The 19,143-nt window shown below is 36.7% G+C and overlaps 1 protein-coding gene across 1 annotated transcript in view; it reads right to left on the bottom strand.

Moving 5' to 3' along the window:
- The window catches only part of Fgf2 (fibroblast growth factor 2), a 66,330-nt gene that overhangs the window by 27,791 nt on the left and 19,396 nt on the right, over positions 1-19,143 (bottom strand). The window contains exon 2 of the mRNA XM_074041688.1: positions 1,043-1,146. Coding sequence (XP_073897789.1) covers positions 1,043-1,146 — 104 coding nt within the window. The remainder of the gene's footprint in view (positions 1-1,042; positions 1,147-19,143) is intronic.

Here is a 19,143-nt window from a genome sequence, read left to right as displayed (position 1 = left end):
AAAAACCGATCACAAAAAAAACGGCTTGTGGAATGGCTCAAGATGTAGGCCCCGAGTTCAAGCCCCAGTACCAAAAAAAAAAAAATCACATCAATTGATAACATCAACCTAAGTATGCCTTTGTCATATAATCAATAGATAATTGGGATGATTGGAATGTGCTTTTTCTCTCTTGGCGCCTTCAGAAACCAAAGGTCTTCACTCAGAAAACGTTTCAAAAACAATTCATATGACCCAAAACATCCTAACTGCTTAAGATTATCAGATCCCTTTGTAGGGAAAGTTATAGAGAGGTTATAAATGGCCACTAGCAGAGCTGAGGTTGTGGCTCATTGGTAGAGTGCTTGCCTATCATGTACAATGCCCTGGGCTTAAACCCAGCACCACCAAAAATAAATAAATAACATTGGCATTGTGAATACATACACACACACACACACACACACACACACACTTTTACAAACATGTCCTTTCTACTCCCCACAAGGAGACAGGAATGGGATCTGTATCTGTTATCTCTATACATTCCCTATACACTATATGCTCAAAAGACATGCAATCTTGTTTCTGATGATAAAGGTGAAGTTGGCAGGGAGCCTGCACTAGTGAAAAGAATACTGGTCAGAAGCTAGAACCCCTAACTAGCTGTTATAGAATGTAAAAAATAAGTCCCTGTCCTGAGTGGGCTTACATATAAAATGAGAAGTAGCAGGAGGGAGAAATAGCTTGGAAATTTTTCTGATAATAGTTTTGCAGAGTAAAATACAGTGGTTTAGAGCTGACGCTGTGAATCAAGCCAGCCCTGAGTCTTAAGTCTTTATTTCACATGTGCTCTGGTTTTCTGGTTACTTTACTCCCTTAGAACTTCAGTGTTTGCACCTGTAAAATGAAGACAATAGTCTCTATTTTATAGGGTGAAGATGCAGATAGTGATATGATACATATAAAACACTACCAAAGATTTAATAAATACCAATGCTAGTAAATTAACAGCAATAAAACAGAACAGAAGGAATATAATGCAAAACAAAGCATTACTTACAGAAGCCAGTAATCTTCCATCTTCCTTCATAGCAAGGTAACGGTTTGCACACACTCCCTTGATAGACACAACTCCTCTCTCTTCTGCTTGAAGTTGTAGTTTGACTATAAGTAATGGGGAAAAATTAGCTTTGTAGCACCAGAGAGAAAAGAGCCAGCTCCACAATATAAAGACAAGAGATACCTGAGTAACCAACTAATACATTCTGAAAGAACCCCAAAGTTGGGGGTGGAGGGAACAGGGGACAAATGCCAACTATGCCATGCAGAGCTGAGCCAAGAGAGTAACTCATGGCTCTCTTGTCATTCCTGTGTCACACAATAAGCAGAGAAAAGACACAGAATGGATATCATTTCCTTTATTTGGCCTGTTAACTGTTCACATTTTTTTAAGGCAAACCTATTTTACAAGTACCTGGAAATGTAAATAATTTGTGAGAATGTCCATTTTTCTGCCTAAACTCTTTAAAAATCACTTTTGACCAGTTTTTCACAAATAAAAGACAACCTAATTGTTTACTACGTCTTTTGGGCTGTACTTCCCAACTACCTACCTTCCCTTTCAATACAAGGCCAAAGCATTTGTCATTCCTTATTGAGGGATTTTTATGTATAACTACTTTTGTTTTTATAAATATCTAGTGAAAAAAAACATACTTACACCTGATTTGCTTGAACCATGTAATAGAAGGCATCCTGAGGAGGATACCTGGATGTTACACTGCATTATTAATATTAAACAAATTGCAGGAAAACACAAAAATACCTACTACCCAATTATGACAAAAATTATCTAAAATTGAAATTAAAATTAAATTTAAATATTACTATTTTATTATTTAAAGGCAACATTTGCCTACCTAGAACAATACCCCCCAAAATGTATTTTGGCTAACATGTTACTTAAAAACAGGTTTTAAATAAATTTAGAAAATTCTTGGCAAAGCCAAGTTAACTCTTTGTTACCAAACTTCTTAGAATTTTGCTTAACCTTAGAATTTAGCATAGCCTCATTTTAAATCATCATAAGGGGATCGAGTATACATTGTTTATCAAATTTATTCAGTCCCAGAAAAAATTTTTCATAAATCTTCTTCGACTTACAGACTATGGAAATATCTAAGGCATTATCGAGAACAATAGAAAAAAGCAAAGAAAATCCAAAATTTAGAAACCAGCATAGTATGATTTGTGTAACATTAGAAATATAAAAATAGATTTAATTGTCCTTGTTGTTTACAAGAAGCTAGTGAAATAGAGATTGAAAGAAACTTTTGAAAGATTCTGAAACAAGTATTAGATTTGTTAGACATGATTATGTCACAGCAATTATATTAACTTTTTCCTATCAGGAAGGTACCATACAAATAAAGTGAGATATAATATCTAAGATTAGCTTTGTAATATTTGGCAGTGAAAAATAAATATTTTTTATAAATTTGGTAGGATAAAATAAGGCTCGTTTTAATAATTATTGGAAACATGAGATTTTATGCTATTTTCACTATTTTTACATTTTAAAAAAAGCTCCTAGAATTTTGCTGGCCATTTAATGTCTGATTCTTCTCAATGTATGAGTCACCAGAAGGCATAGCATCAGTTAATCCTACAGCTACCCAAGCAAAACTCTTCTACTGAATTTTAAAGGATAACACAAAGAAAAACAATGTGATTGAGGCAATCTAACCAATATACAATGCAAGGCTATTGGAAATTAGCACAGTGAAATCCCTCTGTACAGTGAATATATGCTAATAAAAATGGGAAAAAAGTCATGAAACCTAAAAAAAAAGACAGAATAAAGTCTCTTTAAAATGTTTCTGGGATATGTAGAAAATAAGCTAAATTATTTTCATGATTATAAGCAAATCACTGAATACAGTTCTAAAATGAGCTAGACATACCATATTAACTATGGATGCATTTGCACCTTGTTTATACGTAACATTGTGTGAATGATGATGGAGCAAGGCTGCTTAGTCAGCACTGCCTTTTCTGTCTCCTATTGGTCAGTAAGCTGTAGCTCAGCTCTATCCTGGCATCTTCTAGTATACGTTGCTGATCATAAGAGTGATTTATTGGCATTAACGTGTGGCCAGATCAGTCCAGTCGAGAACAAATTCTATTTATCTACTATTCTCATTTACTCATTACCATTTACAGATTTCTCAGCTGTTCCACATTAGGAGTCATTAAGCCACTAAGCAAGAAACATTAATTGTGCATGCCTGAAAAGTGTTTTCATTGGCATGTAATTTTAAATATGTAAGCTTTAAAAATGACCAGAGACTACAACAAGAAGTTGGATAAGTCATTAAACCATTGATTTTCTTTAAAAACTTCCCTGGTTATAAAAGAGATGCAAATCAAAACAGCACTTAGATTTCATCTTGCCCAGCTACAATGGCCATAATCAAGGGTAAATAACAACAAAAGCTGGCGAGGATGTGGCAAAACAGGAACCCTTATACACTGCTGGTGGGAATGCAAATTAGTACAACCACTATGGAAAACAGTATGGAGATTCCTCAAAAAACTAGAGATAGAACTGCCATATGATCCAGTGATACCGCTCCTGGTCCTCTACCCAAAAGAATGTAAAACAGGATACAGTAGAGACACCTGTACACCAATGTTCATCACAGCACTGTTCACAATAGCTAAGCTCTGGAAACAGCCCAGATGCCCTACAACTGATGAATGGATCATGAAATTGTGGTATTTATACACAATGGAGTTTTACTCAGTCATAAGGAATAATGACATGGAGTTTGAAGGTAAATGGATGCAATTGGAGGACATCATGTTAAGTGAAGTAAGCCAGGATCAGAAACACAAAAAAATGTATATTTTCTCTCATATGTAGAAGACAGATCCAAAGATAAACATATACATAAGGACAAGCATAATCATATACAAATCCAGATGTAGAACATGTTTGTAACAGAGGAACTACTCTGTGGAAATCAGGGAAGGAGGGAAAGAAAAAGAGAATGATAGAGCATCAGTAATATTGCACACCATAAGATGTGAAGGTAGAGGATATAAGGACGTGTATTGAAAATTGTTGAAAGGCAGAGGGTGGGAGGTAAAGGGGTAAGGAAGAGTGTTCAGGGGGATTGAATGGGCCAAGGTAAAGCACACCCACAGTGGGCACACATTGAGACACCCCTTTGAATGTCAACTTAGATATTAATGGCAAAGGTCAGGACTATAAAACAGGTGCAGTGTGTGCAGGGGGAGTACAAGGGGGAGGAGGGAGGGTGAAGGAAGGAGATTGGGATGACGGTGTGTGACTGATGGATTTCATATACCTATATGAAACGGAACTAGAAAACCTCTTGGAATTGCTTTAAGTGGGATGGGGAGGGTAGCTGAGGGGGAGAGACGATGGGGGCAACGTAAATAATGTACAATGTAAGTCTAATCAGAATTGTCACTATGAATCTCCCCCTGTATACTGAATATGTCCCAATAAAAATTTTATAATAATCAAAATAAATAAATAAATAAAAACCCATCAGAGTTGAGATGTACCCAAACTTAAATGTACTACATTCCATATACAGATAATTCCTTTCCCCTCCTTCCCAAGAGAATAGATGCAAAGCTACTTTCATCTCTGACAGAAGCATAAGTAAGCTTGCCAAAAACCGAGTATGGAGCAACCAGCTAAACTTTTAACACTGTGAGTAACTGATGATAATGAGGACCTAGAATCTAAAGAGCACAGCTACCACACACCAAAGGCAAGGAACAGAGCAGAAGGGATACAAGATCCTCAAGAAGGACCTCAGGCCTTTGCTGTGCGCAGAGCAGCAGTCCACTGAAGTATAGAAGCAGGATGCAGAGCTGAAAAGGGATCCCTCTGAGCAGCACAGAGCCTTTACTAAATACAGAGTCAAGGAGCAGTAGGATAAAGCGATCTCCCAAGACATGGAAAGTCAAGAATAGAGTTCAAGAGCAAGGTTTAGCTCCTCATCAACCCAAACAATTGGCAGCAGGGCCAAAAAGCAAAATGGAATACTTAAAAAATTACTCAATCCAGGAAGGAATGAAAGGAGAAACAGAAAGACAAAGGACAAATGGGATAAGTACAAAGACATTTAAACCTAACCATGCAGTTATGCTAAATGTTCACGATTCCACTGAAAGGAAAAAAAACTGTCAACACAAACCCCACCTATGCTGTTTTCAAGAAAAGTGTTTTAAGTACAGATATACAGACAAGTTGAAAGATACAATGTAGTGAAAAGAAATGAAATGCACAACTTAAGTATAAGAAAGCTGGTATGGCTATATTAATATTTGGCAAACATAGACTTTGAGGCAAGTAATATAATCTGAGATGAACAGAGTTGTTCCACAACAGTAAGAGGATCAGAGTCATCAAGAAAATATAATGATCTTAAATGCACAGCACCTAATTATAGAACTTTAAATCACTTTAAGCAAAAGCTGACAAAAGAAAAAATAATATGAAGGATATGAATTGCTTTATCAATCAACTTGACCTAGTGACTTTTCTTTAGGTCAGACAGGTATCACCTAACGCATCACTGTCCTATTAACCTCATCGTCATTTGAAAGTTGTGAGTAAAAATGTTAAATCTGCCAGCCTGGTAAGTTACCTATGCTGTTTGCCTAGTGAACTTGAACTGTTAAAATTAATTAACTCCACCTAAGAAGTTGTTTTCCTAAAGTTATCATATTAAGTAATATCAAGAGCCCTTGCCCTGAACTGTCAGCCTTCTTGGTTCCTGTATGTTTGTTTTGTAACATCATCACTAAGGCACAACTCACATTCCAAGCAACTTATCCATTAAAGTCTGCATTCAATTCAATGCCTTTTAGTATACTCACAGAGTTGTGAACCATCATCATAACAGAACATTTTAATCATCAAACCTTTTGGCAGTCACCTCCCATGTCACCAACACCACCACCCCTAACCATATGCAACCACCAAACTGTCTCTACATGTGTTCTGCCTGTATATATTTACCTACGCTGGGTATTTCACATCAATGGAATTTTATAAATGTCATCTTTTTGTGACTAGCTTCTTTCATTTAGAATAATGTTTTCAAGGTTCATCCATGTTGTATTTCATTCCTTTTTATTGACATATCTCATTGGACAGATAGATCAAATCTGATTTATCCATTGATCAATTGATGAATATTTGGATTATTTATATTTTTTGTTTATTAATAAAGCTGCTATAAACATTTACGTATAAGAATTTATGGAGACAAACCAGGTGTGGTCACTCAGCCTATAATCTCAGCACTTGGGAGGCTGAGGAAGGAAAATTGTGAGTTTGAGGCCAGCTTGGACCTCAAAAACAACAGCCACAAAAAGGTTCTGTGTAGAAATATGTTGTCATTTCTTTGGGGCACATATCTAGAAGTTGAATTACTATGTCATATAGTAACCATATTGAATCATTTGAGGAAACTATCACTGACTGTTTTCTAAAGCAACTTGAAGTATACGCAAGTTCCAGTTTTTCTACATCAAGCCACCCTTGTTATACTGTTTTTGTTTTGTTTTTTAATTATAGCCCTCCAAGTTAGAGATGAAAGTGTCTCATTGTGGTTTTGATATGCATGTCCCTGGTGGGAAATGATGTTAAGCATCTTATGTGTTTCTTTGGAGAAATGTCTATTTAGATCCTTTTTAATTGAGTTGTAAGAGTTCTTTATATATTCTAGATATATATTCTAGAGTATATATTCTAGATATATATTCTAGAGTATATATTCTAGATATATACTCTAGATAAGGGTACAAGTCCCTTATCAGATATATGATTTACAAATATTCTCTCCCTGTTCTTTTCATTTTTTTTGAAGCTCTCCTTTGAAGCATAAATATTCTTAATTTCCATGAATTCCAATTTATCAATTTTGTTCTTTTGTTGTTTGTATCATATCCAAGAGCCTTGCCTAATCTGAGGTTAGTAAGATTGACACCTATGTTTTTTGCTAGCATTTAGTTTTACCTCATGCATTTATGTTTTTAATATATTTCAAGTTAATTTTTTGTATTACAGTATGAGGATGTGACCTCATTCTTTTGCATGTGGATATGCCTAAATTGACATTTAAAGATCAATCTATCAAATATCTGCAACATACATATTCTTTTTATGGGAATATGGACCATTCCCCAGACTAAATTATAGGCAAGACCATCAAACATGTCTTAATACATTTAAAAGGGCCAAAATTATACAGAAGTGTTAAAAACAACAAATTAGTAACAATAAAATATCCAGGAAAATCCCCCAAATATTTGAAAATTAAGCAATACATTTTCGAATAAAACACAAAAGAAATCACAAGGGAAATTAGAAAGTATTTCTAACTGATAATAAAAACTCAGGCTGCTTAAAGAAAAAGTTGTAGCTTTAAGTATTTATATTAGAGAAACAAAAAAAGAGAAAATCTAAGCTTATATATTAAGAACTAGGGAAAAGAGTATATTAATCCCAAAGTAATAACACAGTGGATACTTGTATGTAAAAATTATACTCTTAAAAATATACAGATCAGTAGAAAATAATCCCAAGAAGTTAACAATTATTTTGGGATGATGTCATAAAAATGAGGGCTTTACTTTCACATTCTTTTCCGTACTTTAAAATGTTTTTCTTGGCTAAGTATATGTTACTTTATGATTCTGCTCTTTTATACAAGAACACAGCAATGTTAGCATTATTAGACCTTTAAAAACAATCTATAATAAAATCCAAGTGTGTACCATGTTTTAAAATAATCGTATTTGTGAGTCCTTTTAGATTCAGCAAAAATTCTCAATTAGAAGGGACTTTAGAGACATATTAACCAAAAGCACTATGTGAACCTTGCTTGAATCCTAATAGGACAAACCAACTATAAAATATAAGACCATCAGAAAATTTTAACACTAGATATTTTATGCTTCCAAAGAAATTTATAAATTTTTACACATAGAATAAAACTGTGATTTTTTTAAAGTCCTTATCCTTTAGAGATATTTGTTATCTAATATGTACTTACTTAGGTAAGAATTTATATAACCATTTCTTAAATGATTTAATACAATTATATGATGTCTAAGATATACTTCAAAACCATCCAGTGGTAGGAGAGGAAAAGAGCTAGTTGGAGGTACAGATGAAACAAGATTGGTCACTTGATAATTGCTGAAGCTGGGTGATAGATTCATGAGGTTCATTATACTGATCTGTACTTTTGTATAATTTCAAACTTTTCCTAATTTAAAAAACTGTTTTTGTTATAAAAAGAATAAAAAGGTGATCAAGGGCCCTTCATTGGGTAATTAGAATTAAGCCTGGGAAGCAATGCACTGAGGGTTATAAAAAACCGTATTATTCCAAATAAAATCCTTACATACTTTGTTGATTCTATGCAAAGTGAAATCTCAGCCAGTGCTCAAGGATACTGGAAATATGGCACAGTGAAGTTATGTCTGCTTATATTCAAGTTGGCTTTTTTTATGTCACGGTATAGTTGAGATTTAGAGGATTATTATAAGCAAAGTCATCAGACGTTAAGACACAGCAAAGGCATAAATTAAGGTGTCAACAAACTGAAGACCACCTGCTAGAAATGAAAATCAACTGCTTTGAAAAAATAGACTTCTGGTGGCTTTCTAATGGTGGCTTTACAATAAGAGCTGAACATGGAAAAGCTGCTACCCATGCTTAAATCTTAGCTTCTCTTTTGTCAGCATTATTATAAAAGCAAAAACAATAAACTGAAGACTCAATGTTAGTCAAAATCTTCATGGCTACTAAGTTCTATCTTTATAAAACTGTATCTTAAATCACATCTCAAATATATGCAACTGTCCAAATTTTACTTGAAAATCTTTAGCAAAGAGAAATTAACACGGATTTCCTAAAAATGATTTAGATATGTATGCAAAGGGACAGAAACCACTTAAATGTTCAAGTGTTCAGAACATTAGCATTCAAACATTAATTGCACATTATAAACAAAAAAACCAAGCTTGATGTGGTGGTACACACCTGTAATCCCAGTACTTGGAAGGCTGAGGCAAGTGGATCATGAGTTCAAGGCCATCTTGGGCATATAGCAAGACCCTGACTCAAAAAAAATTATCTCAATGCTAGTACCATTACTCAAAATATTATACAGCTCCTCTTTTGAATCTTCTCCAGAATTTGCATCATTTTCGTTTGAGTAGGTCCAAGGGTGCTAAGTCTTAGAATCATAAAATAGTAATTTATCACCACTGTAAAGGACCATTAAGTGCACACCCTCCCCTATTTATAAGTCAGGAAGCTGACATCTAGAAAAGTTTATCTCTTGTGAAAAAACTATGGTTTTTTTATTAGTCAACTCAATGTGTCTAAGAATAGTGAGTGTATATATTTTTATTCATTCAATAAACATTTATTAATAACAGCTATGTCCCAGATAGTGTGGTAAACAATAAGTACAAAGGACTATACAACATCAGTCTTTGACCCTGAAGAACATACAGCACTGTAGAAGTGGTATGATAATTAACTGCAGATTAAGTAAACAAGCTCAATACTGTAAGTGTCATGTGTTAGTTTTTTGTCACTATAACAAACACCTGAGAAAAACAGAGCAGGGAAGATTTATTTTGGCTCATCATTTCAAAGATTTAGGTCCATGGCCAGTCAACTAACTCCATTGCTTTGAACGTGAGAGGAGACAGAGCAGCCTGGCTCGGAGTACATGATGGAGCACCATGACAGAGCGGCTTACTTCATGGCAGCCAGAAAGCAGAGAAGAAGAGTCCAGGGACAAGATATACCCTTCAAACACATACCCCAAGTGACATTTCTTCCAACTCAGCCTCACCTCCTAATAGTCCATACTGCTATGAACTCATCAATAAATTAGCCCATTAATGAAGTTGGTGCCCTCAGGACCCAATCGCCTCTCAAAAGCTATCAACTAGCACCCAGTTTTTAATACAAGTCTTTATGGAGGAGGCTTTATATGCAAACCATAACATGCTGTAAGAGAAATAGACACAAGCTGCCTTGAGAGCACTCAAGAGAGTACACCCACTCCAATCTGGGAAAGGAGAGATTTCCTGGAAGCAGTGACAACTGAATGGAGAAGGAATTAAGTAAGAGAAAAATCAGGTGAGAGAGAGGGAGCAAAAAAGAAAAAATGTTGCATAATATCCAAAAGAGAAAGGGCACAAAGTAGAAAGCTGGCACAGTCAAGGAACTTCAGGCAGTGAATTAGGTGTGGCTAGCACAGAAAGAATGGCTGTACAAGAGGGTATAATGGGCTGAGGCTAGAAAGCCTCATGAATACTATGTTGAGTTTGGTAGTGTGAAATGGTATGAAAGAATGACAACTTTTAATGAAATAGTGGAGATGGAGTCAACAAATATGAGACAAGAAGGAAGCAGAAATTATACAAAGTGGAAATGAAAGGAAGGAAGAGAGATAGATGAGAGAGGAGGAGGAAAGAGAAGGAAAGAGTTCAGAAGTGAAAACCAGGATTTTCTCTGTCTTGGATAAGTAGGAGGCTACTGAGATGGGAAATATAGGAGGCATAAGTTGGCTAAAGAAGGCAATGAGATGTTCCCTTAGACATAGTGAAGTTGGAATGTTGGAAAGTCCAGATCAAGATATCCAGGAGACATTCAGCTATATGTGTGTGGAGCTCAAAAGAAACCTATGCTAGAAATAGAGCTTCAAACAGTGGAAGCCTTAAAAGCTGCACCTATCCCAGAAAGGGAGCTATAAAGTGGCTGACCTCTTTAGGATTCTTTAATAGTCAGGAAAAATAACAAAGGAAAAAAGACACATGGAATTTGGTGATGTGAATGGATGAAAGAATGAGAGATTTTAATGAAAGATTTTAGAGTCAGACAGACTGAACTCAAAATCCAACTTCATCGTTTAGTAGTATCTGATGTTATCTTCTCACCTGCACAGTAAAAGGTATTTGCTACAGACAAGGCTGGTAATGAAGTGTGTGTGTGTGTGTGTGTGTATAATATATGTATAGTCAAATATACATATATGACTATGTACACATACATATGTGTATATGTACATATGATATGCTATATTATGCATATGTATAATGTATATTATATATGTAAAACTTTAGTATACAGTTAGTATTCAACATGTTGGCCTCCTAACCTACTGCTTTGCTTTGAGATTTGAGGAATTATGTATTTGTTAGGAAACTTTGTATTTGATCAAGTAAGTGAGACTACCTAGGAGACAGCAATATAAAATAAGACTGAGAAATATTTTTTAAAATGTAATTTCTGCTACATAAGTCTTACAACAGTGAGCCTAGTTCTTTATCTATACAATAAATTTAGTTTCACTACTCTGAAGGGAAGTACTGTTGAAATGACGCAGACATTGTGCAATTTACCCATCAGTTATCCTATGCTTATTATTTATTAATTCATGCAATAAATTGGTATTAATGCCTCTTGCATGCCAGAAACTATTCTAGGAGCTAGATATACAAATGACCAAGACCCACAGTCTTTCCTCTCATGGAGCTAACATTCTGGTGGCAACTGCCTCATTTTTCTTCACTTGGACCAGCAACAGTGTTATTTGCCATTTAAGTAATGTGAAACCCAGGCAAACAAAACCTCTCACCTTGTCCGCTAAGATAGTCAGAAAGCAGTTATTTATATTTTCAAGCCAGGTGTGGAGGGTCATGCCTATAATCCCAGCACTCTGGAGTCTTTGGCAGGTGGAGTCTTTGGCAGGTGGATCTCGAGTTTGAGGTAACAGATGTGAGCCACCATGCCCATCCTTCCTAATTCTTCTAGTTGCATGGCCTCTTGTTTAGAAATGACAATGGTTTTTACATCTGTAGTGACATCAGATAGGTCAGGTTAATAAAAATAAAGAAGGAAAAACTAAGAACTACCTGGCATCTTGCAACATTCCAGAAGCTCCAGGTACAATACAGGGGCAAAGAACTGCCAGCAGCTACCTTTATCAGCTTCACTTAAAGCTTCAGAGGTGGAAAGACAGGAGACTTCATCGTCCCAATTGCCAGTAAATTGTCAGATATGCACAGATAGAGAGCACACCATCTCTCAGCTGCTTATGACTACCACAGGCTGTAGACAGTGTGTGACTATCCCAGTGTCAGGAAGAACCCAGAAATGTTCTGGCACTGAGGACACCTCTTGGCCTGCTTTGTGGAGATAGTGTGATTCAGGCAGATAAATTCTGTCAACTTTTGACAGAAATATTTTCTGGCAAGAACCGTCTTGGTACTGATGTCTCAGTAATCTGGGCTTTAGGACCCCACACTGTCTTCTGGCACAGCAATCCCAGGCAGCACTGAGCATTGGTATTTGTGCATACCTGCCTTCCACCTATGAAAGTTATCCACCCTTTATGTATTCAAAGGTCTTTTTTTTCCCCTAAGAAGCCAAGTTGCTCACAAAATTATAGAAATGGAGAACAGACTGGAGTTCATCAGAGAGAAGTGAGTACAGCCATAAAAAGAGCAAGCCAAGGAGTCCTTCTGATGAAGGGAATGTTCTGTATCTTGAATATACCAATGCCAGTATCATGGCTGTGATACTGGACTACTGTGTTGTAAGATGTTAGAGGGGGAAAAACTGGATAAAGGGTACATGAAATCAGTCTAACTGCATGGGAATGAATCCCTACTCCAATTATTTTAACTTCATATAAATGAAAATCAGCCAGCTAGTTTAAAATTTCTAATTCTAGTTTAATAACTGACATTGTAAAGCTGTGCATTAAGATCTACAAAATTATTTGAAAGAAAGAAGCTATGTAAAGAAGGTATATTCCCTTAGACATTATTTTTTCCTTTAACTTCAATTTCCATGTTAGAATACAAAATGGCAGAAATTGAGAACGAAGGGCTAGAACATCCCACAGATGGAACACTTTGCCTCTAATTTGTTTAGATTTTTTTCATTTTTCAACTCATTATTGACTGGTACCTAAGTTAGGTCATTTTTATGTACATGGGATAAAGTCCTGGGAAAGGCAGACACAGGTTCTGCTCTTGTAGAATTCACAACCTAGTACAATTTCTTAGCTTTACACTAAATGAGTGTGATATCTTAACCATTTTTTTTTTTGGTGGTACTGGGGTTTGAACTCAGGGCTTCAATGCTTGCAAGGCAGACACTCCACCACTTGAGCCACTCTACAAGCCCAAGTGTGATGTGTTAACACAACACAATATAGAAATCTGATGAGAAACTTCAGCTCATACTGTGTTTTGATGAGTTTATTCTTATCATCATGGGGAAATATATGAAATAAATAGAAGAGGAATCATCTGAAAATTATTTTTCTAATGGTTTATTCTACTTACCAAATTCTCAATTATTCAGAGGCTCATGATGGGCAAATTTCCTCAATTCTCTAATCTTCATAATCTCTAAGTACTTCCACCAGAAAATAAGAATACAGAGGCAGAGAAAAGGATGATGCTAAAATATCACTTTACAACCCATTTGTTACCATCTTAGTAATTAGACAGTGCTAGGAGATTTAACAATAAAACAAAAAAAGACCTTTTGTACCTCAGATAAAGGTCTACATATTTTAAAAATATTTTTATTAGCACATAAACTCCAAGAACCTCTCTGGTGACTCCAGAACATTATTTGATCACCTCACATTCCATTGTGTTTCCTGCTGTGTTTACTAAGTAAGATATGCATCAGCCCTGGTGCAGGAGATGAGGTCTTCCTCCAGAGGACCTACAAAGATGCAAGTGGAAGCAGCAGGTGTCAGAAGAGAGGAGACAAGCGTAGACAGGCCTTTGAGAAGTCAGTGTTCCAATACAGAATGAATTGTTGAAAGCCAGATTTTTAGTCAGGGTTGGCAATTGCTGCAAGTTGAGAAATATTTTCACTGAAAACTACTGATATTTCTAAAGTTTAGTTTTATTATATAAATTGATTCTTGAAACTTCCTCATCAACCCCATTGGTTTGTCTCAGAGTAAATGAAGTTCAACATTCAACAAAACACTGTGAATATACTTGTATTAAACACGGGGTAGCACCCCAAAGAAGTTGAAAACTTATGTCCATACAAAAACCAGCACACCATATCTGGATGTTTATTGCAACTTTATTCATGATTTCTAATACTCAGATGTAATCAAGACGTCCTTGGATAGGTCACTGAATAAACTGTGGAACATCCAGACAAAAGCATATTTTTCACTACTAAAAAGAAACGAGCCATCAAGCTATGAAAATACATGGAGAAACCTTACATGCATATAACTAGAGAAAGGAGCAAATCTAAAAAGCTACATCCAGTATGATGCCAATGATATAACACTAAGGAAAAGCAAGACTATGGAAATGGTCCACTGATCAGGGGCTTGACAGGGGGGTGAAGATGTGCAGCACACAGGGTTTTTAGGACAGTGAAAATACTCTGAATGATACTGTCATTTATACAAAATGTACACCACCAAGAATGAGCCCTGAGGTGAGCCATGGACTTTGAGTGATAATGATGTGTCAACAAAGGCTTATTCATTAAAACAAAAATACTACTATAATGGGGAACACTGGCCATGGAGAAGTTGTGCATATAAAGGACAGAGGGAAATCTGTGTACCTTCCTTCTTAATTTTTCTGGGATCCTAAAACTGCTCTTAAAACATCATCTTTTTAAATTAATTCATTTAAAATGGGATCTCAAATAGCAAAGAAAACATATGAGTAAAGCAGCTGAGAGTAGTAATGAACAGTGGGGACCATGAAAAACTACAGAACACATACCCCAAACTAGTGGGGTACCCCTACTTAGTGCCAGCCAAGTTTTGTAACCTCTGTAACATATACACACAGTTCTCACATATGCACCCACAAGTCTGTTTTATTGGTTACCAACCTGAAATCCCTGTGTCAAAGGCCATTAACCTGGCTAGAATGCCCTGAAATCCTAAGCAACTCAGAAAAAGATTAGCCAAAAATATAAGCTGCCTCAAGCAAGTATTTTTGCAACCAATCCAATGCACTCAAGAGATGAAGCACCTTTGGACTCCAGCCTTTTCCTGGCAAATCTTTCTTCCTTTTTGAAGTGCTCTTGTATGATTTGAGAGAGTCTGAGGCTTCCCTCAACTTTAAGTAAGTGCCCCACAGAGACAATGCAACCAGATTGGTTGGCCACGTCCCCACCTGAAGGGTGAGTCTCAATTAGTGAGGCTGTTTGTGTTCCTGGCACTTCTCTCTGGATTAAAGAGTGCACATTCATCTATAAAAATCACACAATTCAGGCAGCTCCAGAACAGAAAACAGAGCAGTGTGTGTGCCCAGGGAAGGAGGAGCTTTGCAGGGAGGCACGTAAGGGCATAGGGTGGGGAAGGGAAGCTGCCCAGAGTGTTCCAGTTATTTAACTACTCTCTCCCACACAGTCATTCTGTCTGACTGGTAAAATCATTAGGAAAACACCTTTCAAAGGAGGCTTAAGACAAGAGGGTTTTATTTGACTCTCATGAAAATACCCTGAGCAGCACGTCCCCGGATCGATGACAAGCATTACTGCAGCCTCCACTTTGGAAAACCACGCTTTCAGCCAAGAGCTCAAGGCCCATCTCCAAAATTTCTGAGGCCCTCACAAGGAAAATTTTTCCCAGCTCCCCATGCCTGACATATGCTGGATGGTCTTTAGTAGAAAGCAGGAAACAGCTTCTTTGCCTCAAAGTCTCCAGTAAGAAGCAGGGCCCCTTCTTCAGCTGTGCTGAGAAGTCAAAGGAATAAAACAAGATCACAATAAAATACCAGGGCTCCACCACCAAGCTGCAGCTGCCTAGAAATGGAAGTTAATAGCTATGGGACCACTCCAGAGTTGAGGTCTTTCAAACAGGACACTTGAAACTTGTTGAAAGCCTGTGGGGTGGGGAGATTCCTCTCCAAAAATGTTTATCATTTTCTTATACAATCTCTATTACTGAGGCTGAGTATCATCACTGGTTTCACAAAAACACCATGCCACTGGAATGGGACTGAACAGCCATCAAAATAATGTCAATGAATGGCTGAATATGCTTGTTAAATTCCATTAATATCTTTGTATGTTTACCACCAGAAAATATTATTTCCTTATGTGAACAGAATGCTATTTTTGCAATGTCCTATATTTAAAATCTTATCTGATCCAAAAGGCTTGTAGATCTAAAAAAGAAAAGAGGTACTGACTTTCCCTAGCACATTTTATATGTTCCATATTTAAAAAGTATTGCATGTGCAAAGCCTTGAATTCAAACCCCAGTCCCATCAAAAAAAAAGTACTTTCATTGTGCAGCATACCAGCTGAGCCTTCATTCTCACAGCTACAGTCTCAGCATCTATACCACATACCCCAAGTGCTTTAAGACTGGCTTTTTTTGTTGTTTTGTCTTGTTTTGGTGGGACTGGGGTTTGAACTCAGGGCTTCACACTTCCAAAGCAGGCATTCTACCATGTGAGCCACACCTCCAGTCCATTTTGCACTGGTTATTTTGGAGATGGGGTCTCACAAATATTTTCTTGGGCTGGCCTCAAACCACAATCCTCCCTATCTCAGCCTTCCAAGTAGCTAGGATTGTAGCCAGAATATTATTTTTCTTTTTTTTTTTTATTGTGCTGGGTGGGGGTACATTGTGGCACTTTCAAAAGTTCTCACACTGTATCAAATATATCATACTTGAATTCACCCCCTCCACTGCCCTCCTTTATCCCTCCTCCTCCCATTCCTGGAGGTATCATTCAATAGGTCTCATTTTTCCACTTACATTCATGGTACACAGTATTTGCACCATATTCACCTTCCTTCACCATCCCCCACCTTGTCCCTCCTCCCGCTGGTACCACCACCACCACCACCCCCCTGCAGGACCTGTTCTGCCCTCCTGTTCTTCAATTTTGTAGAAAAAAAAGTGACATTTTTGCTTGTTTCAGATAGCTACACAGGGAGTTTCCTTGTGTATACATGTATTATAGCTCAAGTTAAGATAATTCTGGCTTCCTCTCAGAATGTAAGAATATTCTTCCTTTTATTTGACATCAACGTTGTCTAGTTCTGTTTATAAAAAGTGTGAATTTAACTCAGTTTTGCTCATATTCTTTCTCCAACAAACATTTATGAAGCACTCATTGGGTGCCAAGCATCAACCTGGCACCATTCAACAGCAGTGATAACTACAGAAGCAGACCCCGGGGTTGCCTAACCCAAGGGAGGCAGGGTGATGCAGAGAACAAAACACAGCTCAAGATTTTAAACATTAAGGAATTCCACCATCAGGGCTCTAATTCTTAACCTCCTAAAATATTTCTTGGTTTTCCATTTTCTCATCTATAATTTTCAAAGGTACAAATAGCAACAACAAAACGCTTCTTCACATCTTGTCTTCAGGGTTTTAGTTTGCCTCCACATTAAAATATAGATGAACTCATACTTTCTTGTTAAGTAACTTCCCTTCTCATTCTGGTTCTAGGGGGTGGATGCAAACGACAGTGAAAAACAGAGCTAAATAAATGGAGTAGAATAAAATAAATGAGGGCCTCAGGAAAAAAACCAGAAAGGTTAGGTTTAATGCAATCAGAACTATAAACACACTTCCAGTTCTTGAAAAAAAATGCATCCGACTAAAAGAGATGTTTAAAGAAATAATACGGAAAGGTTATCACAGCTGTTTGTGTGTTGGATAATAAAGACATGGGTTTTGGTGGTGGTAGTGAGTGGAGAACAAAGGGAAGAAAAGAATTTCAAGTTGGTAATTCAACACTGAAATGAAATAAGTCAGGGGAGAAGTTGGTAAAATGGGCACATCTTTTTATAATCCAGCACTAGTTCCAGGCTCATCAAAGACAATAAATTGTTTATTAGATTGGAAGTGGTTAGTTAGGGTCAAGCTAACAGAGTGACATCCATGTGAAGAAGCTTCCAGACAACAGGGACTTTAAAACTGAATGTTATCACATAGCACTTTTTTTGGTGGCTCCAGTGAACCACATCTCCTGATAGCTATACCTTATGTCGTCCCTCCCATACTGAGCCTGGTCTTGGCATGTGGATGGAATTTAGCCAGTGGGACATTAGCAAGCACACCATAAACAGTGGTTTATCCACTGGAGCTTCCTCTCCTAGGATCTTAGTCTTTAAATCCAGCCACGAGGTAAGGAAGTCCAAACCCACCTCAGGGACAGATCACATGGAAAAGGAGATCCTTGAGCTTCTGGTTATCCTGGCCAAGGTGCCAGAAACATACAGATATTCTTGTCCCAGCATCATTTGACTGCATATGTATGAAAAACTCCAACCTAATGCAGAACTGCAGAGCTGGGACCCAGTCAACCCATGGAATCAAGAAGTACTAACTTATTTTAGGCCTCTGAATTTTGAGATGTTTGTTACTGGGCAATAGATAAAGCACTGGAGGACAGGTAACATATAAGACTAGAGGGAAGACTTAGGGAAAATAAACATTTTGGCAACTACTCACTACCTGACGGTACCATACTAAATACTCTGCCTGTGTTAGTATGTTAATACTCACAGCAATAACAAGTCAATAGCTACTATTATCTAGTATCCCTACTTGGAAACTGGTTTTTTTTTCTTACAAAATTGAGTGACTGACATACAGTTTTGTACTTTATTTTTTTGACTGAACATTATAGCCTACTATCTCTCTACATTAACTGTTTTCAAAAACATGATTGCAAAACTTCAAAATGGTCTTTCATGAACACACACTGTAATGTACTTAACTATTAGCTTATTTTTACCTATTTTGTTTCCAATTTTCCCTAAATAATACTATGGTGAACATCTTTACACATAAATCTTTGTACATAAATCAACATCTGCCTTCTTGACTATGTTTTGGAATAATTTATTTCTTTCTTTTTTTTCAGAGACATGTTCTCACTATGTAGCCCAAGGCTGGCCTCAAATTTGAAATCATCCTGCCTCAGTCTCCCAAGCGCTGGGATTACAAGTGTGTACCACCACAACTGGTCTGTCTTGAAATAAATTTCTTTTTTTAATATTTTTTATTATTCATTTATTCACAAGTGCATACATTGTTTGGG

The sequence above is a fragment of the Castor canadensis genome, chromosome 9 (assembly GCF_047511655.1).
Source record: "Castor canadensis chromosome 9, mCasCan1.hap1v2, whole genome shotgun sequence".
Classification (NCBI taxonomy): domain Eukaryota; kingdom Metazoa; phylum Chordata; class Mammalia; order Rodentia; family Castoridae; genus Castor; species Castor canadensis.
This window is presented reverse-complemented; position numbering and strand designations above follow the sequence as displayed.